Here is a 20,846-nt window from a genome sequence, read left to right as displayed (position 1 = left end):
AACAATGGTCACAAAAAACAATGGGGATAATTTGGAAAAAATATCCCCATCAAGCCTTCAAATAAATGAAAAAAGGAGAATAGGTCCAGAACCAAATAATAATAAATGAAGCATTACAAATCTGTCTGTGTAAGTACCAGGCTAACAAATCCGCTACGTTAGAGGGACACCCCACTGATTTTTCACATGATGCTTTCCAAAGTTTGAAGAAAGAAAAAATAAATAAAGAAAGAAAATAAAAATATAAATATTAAAATAGAAGTCTTGCATTACAAACCGGAGTTGGGGATTTGGGGAAAAGTGGGCATTGAGGAGGGAGGGGGGAAAGTCTAACAAAAGAAACTGCTGAGTTGCATTATGGGAACTGTAGGATCTGATGCTTTTGGAGCTTGACCCATGCTAGAGACAGGATTTCTTAGCCCTCGGTGCATCTGTTTTGACCATTCTTTTTACAAAATCTGTTTCTTGTGGGTGCCAACTTTATGGAAGTGCAACACTAAAGAACTGGGGTTCCCCTTTTAAAACCCTTTATACTAAAACACAATGATGATTTGAGTTATGTTTTAAACAGACTCCTCTTGCATGTGTTTTTATCTGATCAATTTCGCCCTCTCTCAACCCAGTCTATCGGTTTGTGTTTTTGTTTTCCTTCAGAGTGTCTGACTTCCTTATGGGAGATGTAGAGAATGGATCAGTGTTGGGGCTCCCCCTGACTAAAAGAAGCAGGGTAAGAAAAGTGCAATATTTATATTCTGTTGTTCCATCCACTTAATTTAGCACAAGTGAGGTAGTTGTACTTTGCATCAAAAATAACAGGCTGATATTAGTATATTCATGAGGCCCCCATTCTTGTACACACATTTATCAGTAGTTCATTCACCGTCCTGTTAACGCCAGGATGTGGCCCCTCTGCCCCTGAATTCTCAGGCAAAAGATATGAAAAATTACCCAGCAGAGTGCAGAGTTCAGGGGTTAAGTGAGAGCTTGCAGGTTGACGCATGTTCCTGAATTGTCTCTGCAAATTAATTCTACGCATTGTTGTTTTCCTGCAGTAGGTTTTATAAGCTCACCACGGAGGAAGTCGAGGTTCTGATAAGCCCTGTTACGAGTGTGTTTGCTTTGAATAGGAAATTCATCCAAACCCTTGGTATATTGTTGTCCGTCTGTCTGTTATTCAGTCTTTCGAGAACCTCTCCGTGGAATCTGGAGGATCCGGCCCTGAGAAAGATGATCCGCCAGGTAAGAAAGATCTCTATAACACGCAGCTACTGTACTCCGGTGCCGCTCTGAGAAAGTGTGGGGGAAACTAATCCTCCTCCTCCTTGTTGGAGAAAAAAACGTGTTCATAAATCATCCTCAAGCTGAGCCACTGCTTCTGTTGCAGCTTGATTGTTCTGGGTCATGGCCTTGTTTGTGCTGCATCACTGCCATTGCAGGCAGACCTAGAGCGGTGTCTGTAGGGTTAAATGGGATAAGAGCACTACAAGCTCTCAAGTCTTTATGACCAGTCTCCTTAACCACTTATTAATACATCCAGCAGTCAGTCTTCTGTCAGCATAGCTTACCCTCAAATGCTCTTAGCCCATAAAACACTCGCACAAGGTCAGCGTGGGCTTTTCTCACCGACTCAGTAACAGACGTTGTTAGGTAAACACACATGTGATACGTCCAGCAGTGGTGAGAGGTATGTCGGTTGGGGGTTGGTCACTGCCGGTCATTTGTAAGCCCATCTTTTACGACCTCCCTCGTGGGATTCCCGTGGTTGTCACAGGGCCTTGTCCACCGGTTCGGGCTGAAGAGGTGGACAGGACACTGCAGCAGCAGGACAGCGGGGTGGAGTCAGCGCTGCTGTACGCCAAGGCCTGGTCCAAGTACACCAAGGAGCTGCTGGCATGGGTGGAAAAACGTCTCAACATGGGTGAGTTAGGGCACAGACGGAGGAACAAGTACAGGAGTGTCTCTGACATGTGGCACCTATCACGTTCAAGTACAAAAGTCAGCTGTCGTGTTAGTGTCATGGACCGTGTACTTAACTTAAGTACTTCATTACATACTTCATTACATGCTACATCGTGTCAGGTTATCTTTATAAGATGTTTTCAAGTACATACCATGTGCACTTAGGGTCTTAAAAAGCACCACCCTCTTAAACGCTTGTTTTTGTGTCTAATGAAAACAGTGGTATGGTAAGTTGTAAAGATCTCCTCCAGACATGTTGTAAGACATATAGAAATGCTCTGGAATTAAGTCAAAGTTTGATATCGTTTTTCCACAAAAAAAAGTTCAATTACCCAGTTCAACAAATTAATAGCATCTAAACCTCGGTCTCTGTCACTGAAAAATCATGGATCTATGAGAATGCAGGAAATTTCACATCACAGTTGTGTACGTTGCATGTTGGACCACGATCGGCTTCATGGCACAGAATCGTGCACCTATTTTACACCTGTTAAACTCCAGAGTTCAGGGGAGGATAGAGAAACTTTGAGTCCTTTGTGGATGTGAAAACAGTCTTCTAGCGTCAAACTCTGCACTTACATCATTCTGCACAGTGAAGCTCAAACCTCCAAGTGACTAAAGCATAAGCAAAACACACTGGCTGATATTTAATTTAAAGCAGCATCTGAAAATAACGCCAGATTCACTGTGATATTAGACAGTTTTCAGTTGTACTTAGTTTACATGCAGTTTCATCCACTTGAATGCCCACTCTTATTACTATATCTAGGAAAAACCTATTGGACATCCTGTTTGTAATCAAACGTATTTCCTGATGGCTTTTTAATTCTAATGTCCCTTTACAGTTACAGATTTTTCATAAGCAATACAATTACAATGATTTTACTTTTTTCTTCTTTTTTGGTTCATACATTCAGTTGTTCTTCAAGCATAGCTACAGGCAACACAGGGTGGATGACAATGTTTTAAATTAGTCTAGGTATTGTCTGCAAGCGCAGAATTTAGCTCAGGCACAAACGTGGGTATTAATTCTGGGCCAATTTCCAGAGAAATTTTGCTCAATCACCTAAACTGAACTGAAAACAATGGAGTCTTATTCGGGCTCAAGGTTGAATGTGCAGTGTGAGAGCTTTTGTTAGGTGCCCTGGTCAATGAATGGTTTCAGTCGAATACTTATCCACTCGGCCAGTCAACACAGTGACGCAAAGCACTTAGTCAAGTTGTACAGTACATTTGCTATCAGACAAACGGCTTGTTTTGTTTAACACTTCCACTCTGGCTAATGCTTATTTAGTGATTAATTTTATAGATTTGTCCGATGACTCAAAGACATTGTATTATGTAATCAGAAAATGCTTAAGCAGGTTTCAGTCAGTTGTGTATTTAAAGAGGATCTAACAGTTAATTCAAAAGGTACTTCAGCACATTGCAAATATTTGCCCACACACAAATGACAATTTGCAGGCCAGTAGAGAGCACTGTATGTGTTACATTCAAGTAATTGTATGTACATTTTCAGATATCGAGTGTGCAAAGAGTTACGCCAAAATGGCCGAATCTGCCAAGACACTTGCAAGTCAGCAGGTGAGTAGATACTGCTGCTAATTTGTCTTGCATTCGATTCTGCTGCCACCTTTTAGCCGTTTAAGGATAAACATTAAGACTTTGTCCTCTTCCTGTAAGGAATTCATGCCTTTCCGTGAGATCTACATGACTGCTTTCAAAAATGACACTGAATACAGCCAGTTGGTACTTCACACTGCAGCAGTACTTCAAAGCAACAAATTCATGCAGGTAATCCAGCAAAACAATGAATGCACTTCTGAAACGGGACTTTGTCCAGGGTGTTTTAATGGAAACAAGAGGACTTACTGACTGTGTGTGTGTGTGTGTGTGTGTGTGTGTGTTGGGGGGGTTATGTGTCCCTTTCCAGCCTCTCCTGGCCAGAAAGAACGAGCTGGACAAACTCCGAAAAGAGGTCAAGGAGCAGTGGCAGAGAGAGCAGAAGAAGATGGTGAGTTGACGGCCGTAAACGGTGCACTCCGAAGAGGGCCCCACACAGATACGCACACAATCTGCAGGGCCCCCCCCCCCCTTACGGACACCGCGGGCTCGGTCCAAGAATGCTCTTGAAACGCCTAAGCCCAGCACGCACATCCCTAGAAACGCTTTGTGCTGTCATGCAGTCTGGCAGGACAATCGTTCTGTTGCAGCTCTAATAGAAAAAGCATCATTGAGTTAGCCAATAGCACTTACCTCTGCAATTGCTCATGACCAGTTAGTTGTAAATGAATTGTTTTTAACATCACCCTAGTTTTCAATGTTAAGTGCCAGTAGTTAAGCCCCTGCACGTGGTGTTTAATGGTAGGTAATTGTCACAGATTACGATCAACTTAAAAGTGGATGTAACCATAAAAGCCATCAGATTTTTGTGGTAGCTTTGCTTGGCATTGTGGGAGTTGTACCACACACCTGCTTTTGGTTTGTACATAAAGATTTGCACAATCTGTATATTTTATGTATTTTTTCAGCTTCCTGTGTGTATCACTGCAAAAGTAGTTAAGATAGTGATTTAAGAAGTGATTTTTTTTTTTTCATTTCAGTGGAAGAAAGACAAAGGGAAAGTGGAGCGATCAGCTGCTCTTCTGCTGTGTGTGTGTGTGTGTGTGTGTGTGTCTGTGTCTGTGTAATAACTTAATATGTGTACATCTTCAGCATGAGGCAGACGGTGCTCTGAGGAAGGCTCGGCTGCTGCAGGTCCAGCGGCAGGAGGAATACGAGAAGGCCAAGGTGTCCACCAGCCGCCTGGAGGAGGAGCAGATCGGAGGAGGGGGGGGCGCAGCGGCAGCTAAACAGCTAGAGAAGAGGCGCCGGCTGGAGGAGGAGGCCCTGCAGAAGGTACAGCACCTCCTCTGTCGGGCTGATTGCTCCACGCAAACGTGGACAAACGTGGTACAGTCTTGATTGCTGTCGGCCCTGAACTCATCTGTTTTGAGTTAGTTAGACTTTTTCCTAAATAAAAAAACAAATGTGACCATTATGGAATAGAATACCAGCCTCTTTTGGCCGTTATCAGCTCTCGGCAAACAGACCGAAGGGAACTGTGGCCTGCGTTGTGAGTAGAAAATGAGCCCACGAGCATCTATGATTCACCAGCTGCTGACCATGTGGCTTACACCAGGCAAAACGAAACTTGTCAGTGTAGCCGCACATCCATCGTATTCATCAAAATTGAACCAGCCAGAGAGTTGAGAGTTATAATAATTGCTCTTCCTTCCGTTGGCAGGCCGAGGAGGCCAGCGAGCACAGCAAGGCCTGTCAGATTGATGTTGGAGAGAAGAGACTGGATCTGGCCAAAACCAAGAGCGAGATCATCACCCAGCTCCGAGAGATGGTCTCTCAGTGCGACCTCACCCTCAAGGCTGTGAGTTTGGATTTGTGCTGAAAATGTTTACTTGAGGTTTCGGCTGACTGGAATGACCAGGCCAAACTGAAGAGGAGGCACTAGGTCCTAGATTTGAACCACGTCTTATTACAGTGTCAGAAATGTGTGGAGGCAGTGCCTGCAGGATGATGATGTTTGTTTCCTTTTTTTTTTAGGTGACAGTCAATTGGTTCCAGCTCCAGCAGACCCAGGTTGTATCCCTCCCTGTCAACCACCAGAGTCTGTGTGAAAATGCCAAGCTGTACGAGCCTGGCCAGCGCTACATCGACTTTGTCAGGAACTTGCCTACAGATGGGCCTCACCTGGAGTCCCACTCGTTTGATTCGGCTGTCACACAGAGCACGGGGTGAGACACCACCACGCTATGGTTCTCTTGCTAATCTCATCACAGCCTTTGCTTTTAAACAGCGGGTTCCTTATTAATAGAGCCACAGTTCATGAACCTTACTGGAATATCTCCTTCGAATTAAAGTGAAATCTGATGCTTTAGGTTTTATGTCTAAATTTAACTACGACAGACCCCTCAGTTATCGGTGTTTCTGTTTACTTTGTCCGATTTAATCACAGAAATGGCAGAGTTATTTTTCTAAGACAGTTAAAGAGCTCTCAGAGCGGTTAACAGTCACAGACAATGTTAGTTTAATTCCGCTCTCATTTACATCATTTGAAATTTTCACTTAAAAAAAAAAGAAGTGTTTCAGTCTCTACATGTAGTGTTGACAATTATATGACTTTTTTATTTTTATACTATAACAGAAGCTCAAGGCTTCTGAAGCTCACAGGAGTCTGTGAGAAGGTTAACGTTTATTTAGGGTAAACAAGCGGTCGTAAATACGTTGTTACCGTAGACCTCTCTGGTGAGGTGCAGCGCTTGAGTGAGAGAGCTTGTTTTGGAAAGCCTAAAACAATTGGGTTGGCCGGGGCTTCCTGCGGAAATGACTGCGGTCACGGGAGAGAGGAGCTGGGGCAGTGGGCTTGCCATCAGCTTTACTGAACCTCGCTGAAAGTTCTCAGTAGCTTTCGAACTACACACACATCCTTTCTGACTAGAAACGAAAAAACATAGTGGTCATTCTTTATTTGGGAAATTTTAGCGCCCAGCTCTCGTGAAAGCTTTGGTGCAAAAAGTTTGTTTCCTTTTTGAGAGAGTTTTGTTGACACAGGTCTGTGGTCACACACACACACACCAGACAGATAGAAATAAGAGAGTGCTTTGTTCTCACTTAGTTTTCTCCCTCTACACCTCCAACCCCCCCCCAACGCTGATCAAAAGAATTCAGCTTGGGAGAGAGGAAATGAAACACACACACACACACACACATGCATCCTCACCAGTGGTGTTCGAAAGCTTAGATATAGATGGCTGACCTACATACTGTCTACTGTGAGATACAGTGGGATACTTTCATTAACAGTGGTTGGCATGGTTTGCACATCAGCCATTCCCAAGCCTATCAGAGTCAGTTAATCATCGTTCCACTCTAATTAACTGCTGTCTTTGATGGTGAAGTGGGGCTGATCTCATGATATCGTGATCACTCTGCAGTGTAGGAATTACAGATATCGATCTAATTTAAATGTGTCTGAGGAGAGGGATGTTGTTGCAAGACTACAATATGAGACTAAGGTCACTCTCAGTACTCTTCAAAGTTTCGATAGCATTTTCACGGCTTATCGTGGCGAAAAAAAAGTGAGAAATTTCGATAGAATGTGCTCTGCTGTTCTTGGAATTTTTAATCCAGTTTGAGGGTCTAAGGACAGAAGGTGCAGTATGTTGTATAGATTATAAAGTCTGTTGCGACAAATAGGCGATTTGTCGAAATCGACCTAAATGCAGCAATTTTCCCCTGAACACCAAGAATACCTTCACAAAAAGTTGTTATATCGACGTCAGTTTTCTGAGGCTCGATCAAACATTGTCCTTTTTAAAGAAAAAAAAAAAAAAATCTGTTGAACCAGGGTATCTCTGTAGAAACACGCTAGAGTGTCAATAATGTAAATCTGGGAAAACCTACAATAAAACCTCCTTTTATCCTCCCATGAATTTTTTTTTTTTTAATTTTTTTTATATATAACTGTGAGGTTTCTTTTTAGTGTCCAATGATAAAGACATTGTTTGAGAGGACTTTCTAAAATTCTGGAAAGATCCAAAGATTGTGGAATATAAGCACAAATAATGATTGATATTTCATCATTTTCCTCCCCAGGATGCCTTTCAACAAGCGCTCGCCAAGTGGCTGCCACTCATCGCACAGTAACCTGTCACAGGCATCCGTGACCTCTGACCTCCTTGGTGGAGACGACGTGGAGAGTCCCATCTATGCCCAACATACCAAGATCGCAGAAAGGCGCTCCAACAGTAGCACAGACATCCAAAGTATGAAAGTTTACATTATCGTACTAACTGCTGCTCTTATAACAATCGTTACATAATACTGCCGCAAGTGCCTGTTGAAATTGTAAGCCAAGTAGCTGGAGAAACAGGTAGTTACCTGTCAAACGCAGTCAACATGATGTCAACTTGAAATCATCGTCTGTAAACGTTAGGTGCTCGTTTGACGCCTCCCTGAAACCTGACAGCATAGGTTGGTTTCTAGAGCTATCATTTGGATCGTTTACCAATCTTACGGGGTGAATTTTCATCGTAAGAACAGACAGAGAAGAAAGCACATTCTGCATTTCCCCTTTCCTTGGTAGTGGAGCAAGGTACAAGACAAGTTGCTTTGCGAATGACACGCAACAACTGCAGAATCTGAGGTGAAAGGTTACAGAAGCTTTAAACCGTAGCCACTCTCCTTGTGCTGTTATGTCCTTTGTTTAGTTTTACTTAACGTCTGCAAGCTGGATCCATCCTGATCTTTTCAGCCAGTGTTGTGCTAATCGGTGCATCGGGGGTTAATGGGCTCACATGTTTTGGGCCCATTTATTATAGACAAACGTGCACACACAAACAATGTCACTTTTAACTGAGATTGATTCCAAGGCTCATCAAGTAACATAGAGATTTCAGTAACAGTGATGCCGTAGGTCCAGTCTATAGAGATCGTGACTGAGATGTTATTTATTGCCTTTCAATGCTGAAATTTGTTTTTATCCAGCACTTCGGATTCAGGCCCCATTTCGTCCCTGGGCCACGGCCAGCCAGGGTGGAGGGATGTGCAGCGATTCAGAAAGTGCCGGAGGGAGCAGTGAGTCCCGGTCCATGGACTCGCCCACTGCAAGCCCAGGTAGGGCCGTGGAGACACACCTGGAAGTGTAGCTAATTTCGTCCCTTTTTCAGCTCTAATTGAATATAGCTCTCTTTACAACACAGATCGTTCTTAATGAATAACACTATGAAAGATAAAGCATGGTGTCCTGCAGAACAGTTGTGGGACATGTCTTGATTTTTTTTTTTTTCTTAGCTCTAAATATCAGGCGGGTCTGACTTACGTCATTGATAAAGCAACAGCACGTTGCAAATGATGGACAGGAGGTGCATTCCTCAGCGCTGATTGTCTTAAATGCCCCAGAGGCCTGCACACTTTTTTTTCTTTTTTTTTTCTTCTTCCCTGTGAACTTGATGTTCACCCAACTTTGTTGGCATGTCATCTGAGAATCCAGGCGCTTAGCAACCACTGACAGTGGTGCCTCTTTGTGTAACATCATTAACTGTATTAGACTACAATGTACACAAACATAAAATCGCAGCTTTGGTGGTTGGGTTTCTCTGCGTTTCCTCTGTTGCTATGCTACAGTACGTATGTGTCACAGTGTAATGCTCTTGTACAGATCTGTGTAGAAGTACAAGTCAGGATCTAGCAGGCCTCCTGCAAGTGTTTACAGGTGGAAAGAATGTATTGAGACGTGTGTCGGGTCATTCGAGACCTTTTTGGTAACCGCTCCCCTCATCAGGTGAGCTTTGACAGCCCTTTCATTAAGTAGAGTCCGACACTTTGACACTCACAAATAGTCTACTGCAAACAATGGGCATGTTATACACGTACTGTTGATATTTACTGGTCTGACTGAGATCTTTAGATAAACCATTGCACAGTAGATACTAACACAAGGCCCCGTTTCATTCGTTCTTGCACTAATTTCTATATAAGAATTTATTATTGACCACGCGTCCCTGGCTTGGGGAGGATGGTAGCTGGCTTTTCAACTATTAGCAACTGTAAGCTACTCTATATCAAAATGATGAAAGCTACTTAAGTACGTGCAACGCAACCCCCACCTTCATCCACCAACACCCAGAGTGTAAACGGTGTAGGAGTTTATCCCCAGCAAGGGATGAGCCTCCCCATTGGCTACTCAGAAGATCAACAGCATTATTAAAATAAGGTCTGTTGGAATTTATTGTCAGTCAATGGACGTGTGAATCACCCGACAAGCCTCTGATGGGGGGGGGGGGTTTGGTCATCAACATGCAGTCGACCACACCTTTTCATCTGCCGCCTCAGTCCAGATCTCAGCACTCCTCATTGCCACCAGTGTCATGTACAAAAAGGGAGAACAGAAAAGAAAAGAGCTGACTTGATGGGACCGTGATGTGAGATGTGGACTCACTGGTGTGTTCTGCCTTACTGTTCAGGAGACTTCAAGAGGAGATTACCCAGAACCCCCTCCACCGGCACCATGTCTTCTGCTGATGACCTGGATGAAAGAGAGCCTCCCTCGCCCTCTGATAACGGTGAGTCAAACCGAACACTCAGAAATGTTCCCTCTCTTCCTCAGGTTTTCGACTTATTTTGTCCGTTAGTTAGTTCTTAAAGTATCCTTTTAATTACGCAGCATATGTTTACCTTGGTCTGGCAGTAACATCCTAGGAAGTCGGTTTTGAAACGATGAGATTGTCTGTTTCATTTTGTGTCCTACCTTACCTACATTTTCTCTGTGAATATGTATGATCGCTTTCCCACTGAGGTTATTTACCATAACCTCAGTGGGATTCAAGTGTCTTCGTACAGTATGTAAGGGAGGGGAAGATGAGGGCCTCTCATGCTCTCTCCTCTTTCATTCTGCAGGTTTAAGCGAGATTGTCATAGAGACAGCCAGCTCCCCGGGTCCCTTCAGAAACACCCAGATGTCCAAGGCGGCTCAGACCCACAAGCTGAGGAAGCTCCGAGCGCCCTCCAAGTGTCGAGAGTGTGATAGCCTGGTGGTGTTTCATGGAGCAGAGTGTGAGGAGGTAACCTTGGTTTCTTTTGACTTTTTCTGCTTTTTTAAGAACGAATAGAATAAAATGCGATCCAGCCACGATCATCTATTTGGACCTTTCATTAAATGTAGTGAGTCCACAGCATTCAGAGTATTACAAGCTCAGGCTGAACATTGCCAGAGTTTCACAACAGGTTCTTTATCACTCATGGCGTGCAAAAAATCAGACAGAAACAAAAGCGAGAGACCACCTCTCCCCTCATCAAAACATTTGAATAAAGGGGAAAGTTGAATCTGGCCACAAGCTCTCCTCGGAGACGTAATCCTCCAACTGGTCTCAGTCGGGGAACGGGCAGTGGAAACTGAAGACCTTTTGTTTGTCTTACGAGTAGTCTCCCCCATCAACCCCATGAACCCCCCCTCCCGTTTATTTTAGATCCACTTTCTCTCCATATTTATTACACACAGTGAACAAGATAATAACAAAAGGGTTACTGGATTTGTTTTTTTTAAAGAGGTTATAAAATGCCGGTAAACACACTTGCAAGATACTGGCTGAGAAGAACATAGCTCTGCAGTGTATTGGAATCATTCCACGGTACTGGCTCGATGGGTTACTAGACATGAAGCTTGCCTCGTTTGCTTTTTTTGTCTTAATTCAAAGGGTAGCTCACAGAGAAGCCACTTTGTGGGAACATATTCTTGTGCCCAAATTTCAGACCCCGAACCAGCTGGATTTGATGGTTTGAATGGCTTTAGTAGGAGAGCTGCAGAGACCGGGTGTCCATCGGCCCCTCTCAACATGCAGCTTCAATTAGAGATTTGAAATAGATCACGGGACGTCCCAGATGTAATCCAGTATGTGTGCATCAGTAGGACGCAAACATGCTCTTCTGCAATTATTTTACTTTGCACTAGATTTGCTTTTATCCAGGCTTTTATTTATACTGACGATGAAGATGGTCAGCGGGGTAAAATACGGTTCCACCTTTTATTCCTCTGCCTTTAAGCCTTTTCTGTGTGACTGAGATACATGTCAACTTGTGTGTAGTGTTCGTTGGCCTGCCACAAGAAGTGTCTGGAAACCCTGGCCATCCAGTGTGGCCATAAGAAGCTGCAGGGGAGGCTTCACCTTTTCGGCATCGACTTCACGCAGGCGGCTAAGAACAGTCAGGACAGCATCCCCTTCATCATACGGAAGTGCACGTCAGAAATCGAGAACAGAGCGCTCAACATTAAGGTATTTTCCGTCAGATATGAAAGATAAAATGATTATTGTCAGATTAACAGAGGCTTTCATTGGTTTAATTACTATTGAAATAATAACAAAAGTTGATTGGTGATTGGTACTGGAGGTGGCCTCCACCTTACGCCAGTTGTATTGTTCGTGATGATATTACTCATTAATAAAAATAAAAAAAAATCTGTTGCCTCCAGTCGTTGCTTCCTCAAATGTTTTCTCTTTAGCGTCACTTAATTGGATCCAGTTACTATGACTCAAAATATAAAATTCAGTGGTCGGGCCGGTAGAGGCTGCCGGCGTTGTCAGTCATAATGTTTTGTGTGAATTATTCTAAGGTCTCAAAATGAACGGTGATTTCGGAGAAATAATGACGATGCACTGCTTTACCTTTGCAAACAGAGTCCTGGCACCAGATTGATATTTGCGCCGAACGAACACTAATGAGCTTGTTTAAAACTGAAAAGAAAATGTTTGGGTGTGAATTTAATTCAGTTGAAGTTATTTTGTATAATTGTTAAACCCACATTCTGCGATTTTAAAGTCCGGATGCACTTTCTGTAAATGCGTCATACAGGATGTACGGTGTTGATGCTTCTTTGACGTATCCTGTTAATATTCGGCATTACCCAGAGTCACCACGGTCAGCCAGAAAGTTGCACCTAATTTTCCTGTGTTGAGTGCGTTTTTGTTTTTGTGCTCTGAAGGGTATCTACCGTGTGAATGGCGCCAAGTCTCGGGTGGAGAAGTTGTGCCAGGCGTTTGAGAACGGCAAGGACCTGGTGGAGCTCTCCGAACTTTATCCCCACGATATTAGCAACGTACTCAAACTCTACCTGAGACAGGTGGGCTGCTTTTCAAATCTTGTCCTTAACATAATAGGTATTTAGGTACTGTGAATTTACTTACACCTGCAAAGATGGCCACCCCGCATAAGGACATGAGATGGTTAAAAGTGAGCTCCGCTAACAAAACCACTGCAGTGGTGTTTGTCTGCCTTTGTTTATCTGTGGCACATATTTCCCACTTCTCATCCCGTAATTCCCACTTGTGTATTTGCTTATATGCTATTTTGGTCGTTTCTGTTTATTATTAACTTCCCTGTTTAATTTGTTTTAACTTGTTCGTTTTTTCTCTCCATGCTTTCCCTGGCAGCTTCCGGAGCCACTCATCCTGTTCCGTTTCTATAACGACTTCATCGGCTTGGCCAAGGAAAGCCAGAGTATCATTGTGGAGGAACTGGAGGCACTGCGGCTCAGTCCCGCACCAGTGACCCCGGCCCAGGTCAGCGTGGAGCTCAACCGGGTCCTCTTCAAGATCAAGGACCTGCTGAGGCAGCTGCCACCAGCTCATTACAAGACTCTGCAGTTCCTAATGGAGCATCTGCACCGGTAGGCCTCCGTCACATTAGGCGCATTTTACAGGTAGGGATGTGAGAATTTGACGACCGATTAGTCTTCCTCTCCCTTTCCTTCCTTTCCAGGGTGACAGAGCGCTCAGAGGAGAATAAGATGACAGCCAGCAACCTGGGTATTATCTTCGGCCCAACACTGATCAAGCCGAGGCAGGCGGACGCTGAGGTTTCCCTTTCCTCTCTGGTGGATTATCCCTATCAGGCGCTCATTGTGGAGCTCCTGATCAGACACTATCAGATGGTCTTCGACACCCCCCTCAGTCCCCTAAGCGGCACCTCGCCGACAGAGGGTGACGGCCACCACCGCCCAGACAACCGCCTCTCCCACCAAGAGAAGGAGCAGCAGCTGAGCAGGCACTCTAAGTCGCTGGGAGACATTAAGGAGGTAATGAGTTTTCATGCTAAAAATTGGAACGACGGCACGCAATACGCTCCCGTATCAAAATAATACCCACAGTGCGTTTAACATAACGTCGTACACTGATGCTTTGCTGTCTGTCCTCGTCTGTTTTGCCATTACAGCAGACCTCTAAGGTGTATAAGAGGCATTCCTCCATTATTCCTTCTTCCCACTTACTGGCTGAGGTTCAGGAGACCATGCCGAGCCTGGATGGAAGTGACTTTGAAGCTGGTCAGTGTTGTTACAAAGCTAGAAAACCGGTAGAGGGTATCAGTGTTAGTATTATTATTAGGCTCCAGAGTTAGTTTATTATTATTATTTTTTTTTTTCTTAAAGCTCTCTGCTGGATAGCTTCTATGAATTTCTGAAGTCTAACCTCTTTCTAATCTTTTGTTTAAAGCTGATGAAGTGGACTCAGAGCCCCTCAATGGAGTTTTGTCATCAAGTATCCCCGAAGGCCTGAAATCTGGCGAGAGAGGGCTCTGTCGTTCTCAGCACATCACAGTCGCCAGGGTCCAGCTTCGACACCCTCGCAACAAACTCTCGTCCCGGCCGGTCAGCATGCCAGCTGAACGGATACTCATTCGAGGGCGAGTGGACGAGAATAACACGCGGAACAGCACTGACCAAGCCGTCAGGAGAGGAGGCAGTTGTGACCAGTCCATCGAAGAGGTGGACGAAACCGAGAATACAAAGCTGCGAGTGGCCACACATTACCGGAGTACATTTATTGACACCCAGACATTACGCAGAACTTGGGACAAACAGTACAAGCACGATGTCGCTTCTAGGACTGTCAAAATTGTGGCCAGTTCGTCCACCGAGAGCACAGCAGTGGATGCCAGCAACTTATCAGCTTCTGTGCCATCAGCGCTCTCCTTTGGAACTAGCGGGCCCAGCACTATTAGCACCATCTACCCCAACAGACCTTACACTGTCGCAGTGCGACCCAGCAGGACTTTAAGAAGGGAGGACATTGTAACCAAGTACAGCCCCGTCACGACGGCTTTCAGGGCTCCCAGGACTCTCCAGCCTCCCCCAGGAACGTTCTACAAGCCCCCGTCAGGGAGCAAAGCTACAGCGCTGCAGAACTGTGCGTCGGCCAACAGCGCTGAGGAAGAAGACGAGGAGGAGGAGGAGGAGGAGGAGGATGACGATGAGGACGAGGAGGAGGAGGAGTTGGGGATTGAGATTGAAGTGTCGGTTGACGAGCCTCTTGAGGAGGACATGGAGGCTGAGCAGGTGGCCATGTCTCAGTCTCCCAGCTCTAGTCCTGAGGAACTGGGCCAAAACCAGGCCAAACCGGTGTACCAGAGACTACGGCCCAGGCGCCTCCAAGAGGTAGAACATCGAGAAGCTCATTTTGTGTGATCCTCTGAGAGTCACGGGCTATCGGAGATCTAAGAAGCGGTGCTCGAATGTGAACAGTGTGTGCCATATTCTGTTAGAGAGAGAGAGAACAAAAAACAACTGCAGTGACTCTGCAAAGACAATTGCCAGATGTACTATGACTGTGGGCACCGTGTGGAGAATTAAATGTACCTTTGGTCCTCAAAAGACAAACAGGATGCACTTAAAATGCTGTATAATTTTAACATGCTTCAGCAGTATTTCATTTACCAATCACTTGCTCAGTTCACTCTGGCACCTGATCAGAATATTTATTTTTTTTTTAAAGCTGTGCAATTACATTTATTTGAATATTTTGTATAAAGTTCTTACACGCTCACTATCGATGTATGTTTATATACCAAAAAGCTATGTTTGAATCGTTACAATGGTGCATGTAGCCATGACATCGGAAAAAAAAAAAGTTTGGTGCACTTAGCTGACATCCATTCTCTTCCACAAATCTTTTCTGAGTCCTGTTTCTACCTACTGTGAGTCAGAATGTTTTAAACTGTTACATTTAGGGTATAATTAATAATTTTGCTAATAACCTGTGTATAAAGCAATATAATGACCCTTGTTACACGCTGTACTGAAAATTTGTATTGGCATTTGCTAATGTTATGAAGCACCAGCTGCAAAGGGTGTACATCCACTTGTTTTTATACTGTTGAACTTGTATGTTGTCAACTCAGTCTGTCCTGAAAAGCTTTTAGAAATGCCATGGCATTATCTTTCTCATTTTAATATCACATCTACATTTCTTGATAGCCAAAGTCTTTTCATTTTCCTTTGAAAACTTTAGTAGTTTTATCAATAACCTAAACCTTACAGGTTCTTTGTAAGTAATAGGAAATGCATCATTTATTTAAATTGTATCTGTTTTTCATGGTAATGTACAAGGTTGACAGAATGTTGAAAAGTTCAGTGTAAAAAAAACAGGTACACGAAAACAAACACCCTTTTGTAACTTATTAAAATATATCTGACAACTTCCAATCATGATGGGTTTTTTTTTTTTTTCCCCCCCAAAGTTTAAAACTTTAGAAGAATTATATCCGTGATTATATCTATATGCAGTGTTGAGCTTTTGATTAGCAAGAAAAGCTTGATCCATGTAATACAGCAAACCAGACAGCACGATGGCCTGTGATTAGACTGTTCAATTGTAATGGAAATCGACACATTTATTCTTAAGAAGTGGTAAGATTATAACATTGGTAGGATTATACGGCGTAATGAGGGTCAGGTGGTTAGGTCATGTAGGTCTCTACAAATGGATGAGAGGCGGTCGCAGTCTCCCAGCACTGAGAAAGGAGATTAAATCAATCTGCTTAACTATTCACAAGGTCTGGAAACAAGCTGTGTTCGCAACCTCAAGGAACACTCCGTAGAATACGCCGTGTTATGCTTTAATTCCTGGGTATCGGTCTGCGGTGCGAGTGTTCCTCTGAGGGAGGTAGGTCTGTTTTACAGGTGATCGCTACATGCTTTGACATTTAGTCCTAGTATATCTCATTAGCGATGTTGTAGGCGCAAAATTGCATAATAGCTGTAACTGACCTAGATTAAAGCTCATTTGGTTATATGCAACAGGAACGTGCATTATTCGGTGCTTCTGTTGGTGTCATTAACCATGAATAGTAACCAGAGCATGTTCGTAGACTGTGGAAAGGGCTATAGTCATGCACAGTTACCAGGTAAAATGTGAAGCTCATTAACCTCATTACAGAGCTGTTGCTAGCTTTCACATGGAGCACTCACTGGACGAATCGACAGCTCTGTGATGTACATAACACCTGATCCGCAAAATTTAGCTTTCCAGATGCAATTATCTTTTAAAGCTGTTGATCTTTTTGTAATGCGTAAGGTGGCTTAATTTCAATCATAGTAGTATTGCCGGCTGGTCAAATACAGGTTTGTTGGCTGGTACCAGCCCCTGCGGGGGTGAAAAGGAGGAGCCATGGGGGCCGGAAGACAGGTCAAACTCCTGCTGTGGAAGAACTGGACCATCCGCAAGAGGCAGAGGGTAAAATCTTGTCGTTCATCAACTACACGCTCCAATTATCCCGATGAGGGTTGCAGTTCACTAAAATTCCTTCACTTCTCATTCTTTGCAAATGGTACCAACCCATTTTTTCTTCAAAGCAGGGGACCCTGGACACTATCATCTACACAGTCCAAACTTGTACAATACATTATGAAAATATCCCTGCAAAAGAACTTCTCAAGATATCCCTGCAATATCCTTGCAAAAGAATTGGCGAAAACAGTTTCTAATACATCATCAGGAGGCTGTTTACACAAAATGGTTGCCAACAATTTGTCCCTAGATTTACTGACCTTTCAAACCCCTTTATTGACTTTTCTTCACAAAGGCACCTAGCAACAAATCTAGCAACTTTATGGATAAACCTCAGCTACTCTCCTCTGACTGATTTTACAAGTAAACAGAGACGAAATCACAGCTCAGCCGTTGTCTTTCACTTATGTGTCTGGGGATTCTGTCAGATGACGTCGTGGTTTTAAAATGAGGATTTTAGCAGCAGAGCTGCAGCTTTGAAATGTCTTGGAAGCGACTGCTGGTTAACACGTCGTCCTAACGGGCCGCGTTTCGGTCACTATTTCTGTTCACTATTTCCGACAAGAGAAAGGAAAACGTGTAAATGAGAACAGCTTAATTGGAAATTCAGCTGTGTTAAAATACTGTATATGTGAGCACAGAGTGAAGAGAGAGAAGCAAACAGATAAAGGTTGGTGGTTTTTTTTTTTCCTTTTTCTTTTCGGTGAGTTCACGTTATTTATTTTTAAAACAAAGTCTGGTTTATTGATGTAGCCTAAAATTTCAAATCTCATATTTGCATCAAAGGGCTTAACAGTCTGTACAACATGAGACTAAACTAAAAAGGTAACATAATTTTAAAAGCATCTTCAGTTTTCAGAATTTGCAAGTTTGATGGAAGTCATGAGCCAGATTTCGTGAAATAACAGTTTTTTCATCATATAAAACATCATACATTCTATTGTAGCCACTCAACCCAGAGTTGATTATGTTTTCCCAGTGTAATATTTATCGGAATGTTGGATTTGTATATTTAGTAGCATCATACTGACCTATTACAACTCAGCTGCGCACTGCCAAGACTGCCACACCCGTGGGAGACTTGTCATTGCTTGACGTAGAACTCAGTGCTGAGGCATCATCGGCCTGTTGTGCCAGTTCACTTTATGTATGGTCCAGAAGTTCACTTTTTTGCATTTTTCAAACACAAAAAACTCTGGTTAACATCTGTTCATATAATAAATAAATGACTCACTCACTGCTATCAAAGTTCACGTTGCTCATTTTCAGAAAGTTTATGTTGTGCTCTTCAACCAGGTGCGATTCTTTATGGAGATCATGTGGCCCGTTATGCTGTTCATGGGACTGGTCTGGCTAAGAAGGGTGAATCCACTCTATCGTCAACATGAATGTAAGCAAAGACCTCTGTCCTCGGGAGCAATTTCCTCTGCGCTCCACGACAGCCCACTGATAAATGCTGATAAACTACTTGTGTAAAGCACACAAAGCCAACAGTGTCCCCTCTCCCTTAGGCCACTTCCCCAACAAGGCCATGCCCTCCGCAGGGGTCCTGCCATGGATCCAGGGAATCTTCTGTAATGCCAACAACCCTTGTTTCCAGTACCCCACCCGTGGTGAATCTCCTGGCCTCGTGTCCAACTACAACTACTCCATGTCAGCATCACGCTGGGCTGGTAGAGGGAGATGAATTTAAGCCAGAGATGTTGAATTCCTATGAAACATTTGATCTGAGATGAAAAGGCAGACTTACGTAATGCAAAAAAGAAAAGAATTCGTTCAAACTTCTTTGGACTATGTTTTACTGTTTCCAAGCCTTGAGTGTGCATACAGTCACATGTGAATGCATATGCTAATAATCTAGTTTCTTAACAAGACTACATGTGTGTGATCTGTTATTTTCCTCTCTCCTTAGATTGGCTCGGTTCTACTCAGATGCCCAGGAGCTGCTTTCTAGTGATCCAGAGTTTCTGCAGCTCGGTCGTCTCTGGCGGGAACTGAATGCCATGAGTAGCCTCATGGATATTCTGCGCACCCATCCCGAACAGGTCTCAGGTCAGTGCTCCAGGCTTTTCATCAACACACTGCAAAAACATCGCTGTATGTTGAGGCGAACCCGAGGTCAGTGAGTTTACTCTGGGTTGTTGTTCCAGTGGAGTAGGTGTGACTGGAGGAATTATGTTTCAAAAATGAGCTTTTGAGTTTTTCCAGCGAGGGCTTTCTGTGTTAAACCAGGCTTTTTAAACAACACGACTCCATGTAGAATTGCAAGCTGTCCTTTGCCATCTGCTCCTGGAAGAACATATAGAGTTTGGCTCCTAATTGTATTGCTGTTGTACTTTGTTAAAATATCCACCTAAATGATACGTTTTGCTGTCCTGACCGTGAGGCATGTGAAGCACGTGACAGTGACGCCATGACTTCTAGTAACACACGTGTGCAGACTGTTTAGAAATTGGAATCACAACCAGCAAGTAAACGAAACCAGATGCCTTTTTGTTATTATTGATAATATTGATACTGATAGGCTTGGAACCGTCATCTGGTCCGAAAACCACGTCACAGTCTACGTCACACCTCACACTTTTTCCCATCAGTCTGTGTACCTGTACAGTGCAACGGGATTAAATCGTATTGATTTTAGAAAGATCCGTAACATAAGCTGCTCACTTTCACCACCAGCATGTCGTTTGCTTGGTATTTATTTGGCATTTCAATTGCCCTCCATCCACACTCCTCTCCCTATACAGAACATAGACACACGGATCCCATATCAAGGGATTCCATGCTAACGATCCACGGGCCACGCCAACATTTACATCTAGATCTATCCCGTATATACAGCATGTTTCCCTGCCGGCAAAATACATCTTTATGATGGGAGTGGAATGAGGCTGGGTGCATTCCAGCCTGTGAATGATTACGTCTGGCCGCTCTCTACGCTGCCACTCTCATGGAGAAATATGCAGATGGACTAACAGAGCTTACAGAGATACGGATCCACATTCCACACAAGTTCCCATGAGCCCCGAGAAAGAAAAATGAATCATGTTGAGAACCAAGTTATGTAACTGATGAATTTGACTCATCATGACTGGTCATATTAAACAGAAAATCTCTGAGTGGATCTGATGATCACATTTCAAGGCCCCTGGTTGTGAGCAAGTGCAACCAGGTGTATGTGCCCCCCTAGTAATGTATCCAAGAGAGAGGCCTGCTTTCAGTGTGTTATGTTGCCTTCATGTACACCTTGTACATCTTTAATTCCACATGTAACGGTTGGATGCCCAACTCGCACATTCAACTACATATTGGCCGTACAAAAGAAACACTGAGGTGAAGAGGTATCTGTTTTAACTCTTGTGTGTGGCTTTACCCAGATGTTTGCTACCCCCGAGGACCTTTGTGTCAGCAGTCAGCGAGTCGGTGTGTGTAACCTCACCACAAGAACCAGTGGTTACATTCAGCAGATATGACACTTTTCTCTCACCACTTGTCACAGTAGAGCAGTAAAGGTTTTCTGCGAAGTTCAAGAAAGCACAAAAATGTTTCTGCTTGAAAAAAAGATTTCAAGATCGAAGCCACTTATCTAACAAAAAGGGCCTAGAAACCCAGTGAAATAAAGTGACCACATTTTGCCCTCTTGGCTAGAAACATGCTTTCAGGACTGTCTTTCTTCTGGCCCTCTGAAACCCATATTTTCTCAATTTCCTCCCCCTCTCTTGATTTTATACAGTATGTACTGTAGCTTTTTATTCATGCACAGACAGGCCACTG

At 43.6% G+C, this 20,846-nt stretch overlaps 2 protein-coding genes across 3 annotated transcripts in view; both read left to right on the top strand.

The window, feature by feature from the left end:
• Positions 1–15,988, top strand: part of arhgap29a (Rho GTPase activating protein 29a) — a 35,024-nt gene extending 19,036 nt beyond the window's left edge. For both annotated transcript variants that reach the window (XM_040126488.1, XM_040126489.1), the window contains 19 exons: positions 655–727; positions 1,179–1,239; positions 1,772–1,918; positions 3,479–3,543; positions 3,643–3,753; positions 3,893–3,973; positions 4,675–4,857; positions 5,246–5,383; positions 5,560–5,750; positions 7,612–7,781; positions 8,503–8,631; positions 9,981–10,079; positions 10,414–10,577; positions 11,598–11,786; positions 12,494–12,631; positions 12,942–13,177; positions 13,270–13,585; positions 13,723–13,831; positions 14,001–15,988. In XM_040126488.1, the coding sequence (XP_039982422.1) occupies positions 655–727; positions 1,179–1,239; positions 1,772–1,918; positions 3,479–3,543; positions 3,643–3,753; positions 3,893–3,973; positions 4,675–4,857; positions 5,246–5,383; positions 5,560–5,750; positions 7,612–7,781; positions 8,503–8,631; positions 9,981–10,079; positions 10,414–10,577; positions 11,598–11,786; positions 12,494–12,631; positions 12,942–13,177; positions 13,270–13,585; positions 13,723–13,831; positions 14,001–14,971 (3,571 nt within the window). In that variant the 3' untranslated portion in view covers positions 14,972–15,988. The remainder of the gene's footprint in view (positions 1–654; positions 728–1,178; positions 1,240–1,771; positions 1,919–3,478; positions 3,544–3,642; positions 3,754–3,892; positions 3,974–4,674; positions 4,858–5,245; positions 5,384–5,559; positions 5,751–7,611; positions 7,782–8,502; positions 8,632–9,980; positions 10,080–10,413; positions 10,578–11,597; positions 11,787–12,493; positions 12,632–12,941; positions 13,178–13,269; positions 13,586–13,722; positions 13,832–14,000) is intronic.
• Positions 15,989–16,952: 964 nt separating this feature from the next.
• The window catches only part of abca4a (ATP-binding cassette, sub-family A (ABC1), member 4a), a 35,719-nt gene continuing 31,825 nt past the window's right edge, over positions 16,953–20,846 (top strand). The window contains exons 1-4 of the mRNA XM_040126487.1: positions 16,953–17,018; positions 18,369–18,462; positions 18,584–18,725; positions 18,985–19,124. Of these exons, the coding sequence (XP_039982421.1) occupies positions 16,953–17,018; positions 18,369–18,462; positions 18,584–18,725; positions 18,985–19,124 (442 nt within the window). The remainder of the gene's footprint in view (positions 17,019–18,368; positions 18,463–18,583; positions 18,726–18,984; positions 19,125–20,846) is intronic.

The sequence above is a fragment of the Xiphias gladius genome, chromosome 5 (genome assembly GCF_016859285.1).
Source record: "Xiphias gladius isolate SHS-SW01 ecotype Sanya breed wild chromosome 5, ASM1685928v1, whole genome shotgun sequence".
Lineage (NCBI taxonomy): Eukaryota > Metazoa > Chordata > Actinopteri > Istiophoriformes > Xiphiidae > Xiphias > Xiphias gladius.
The sequence above is the reverse complement of the archived record's forward strand: the minus strand, read 5'-3'. Positions and strand labels throughout refer to the sequence as shown.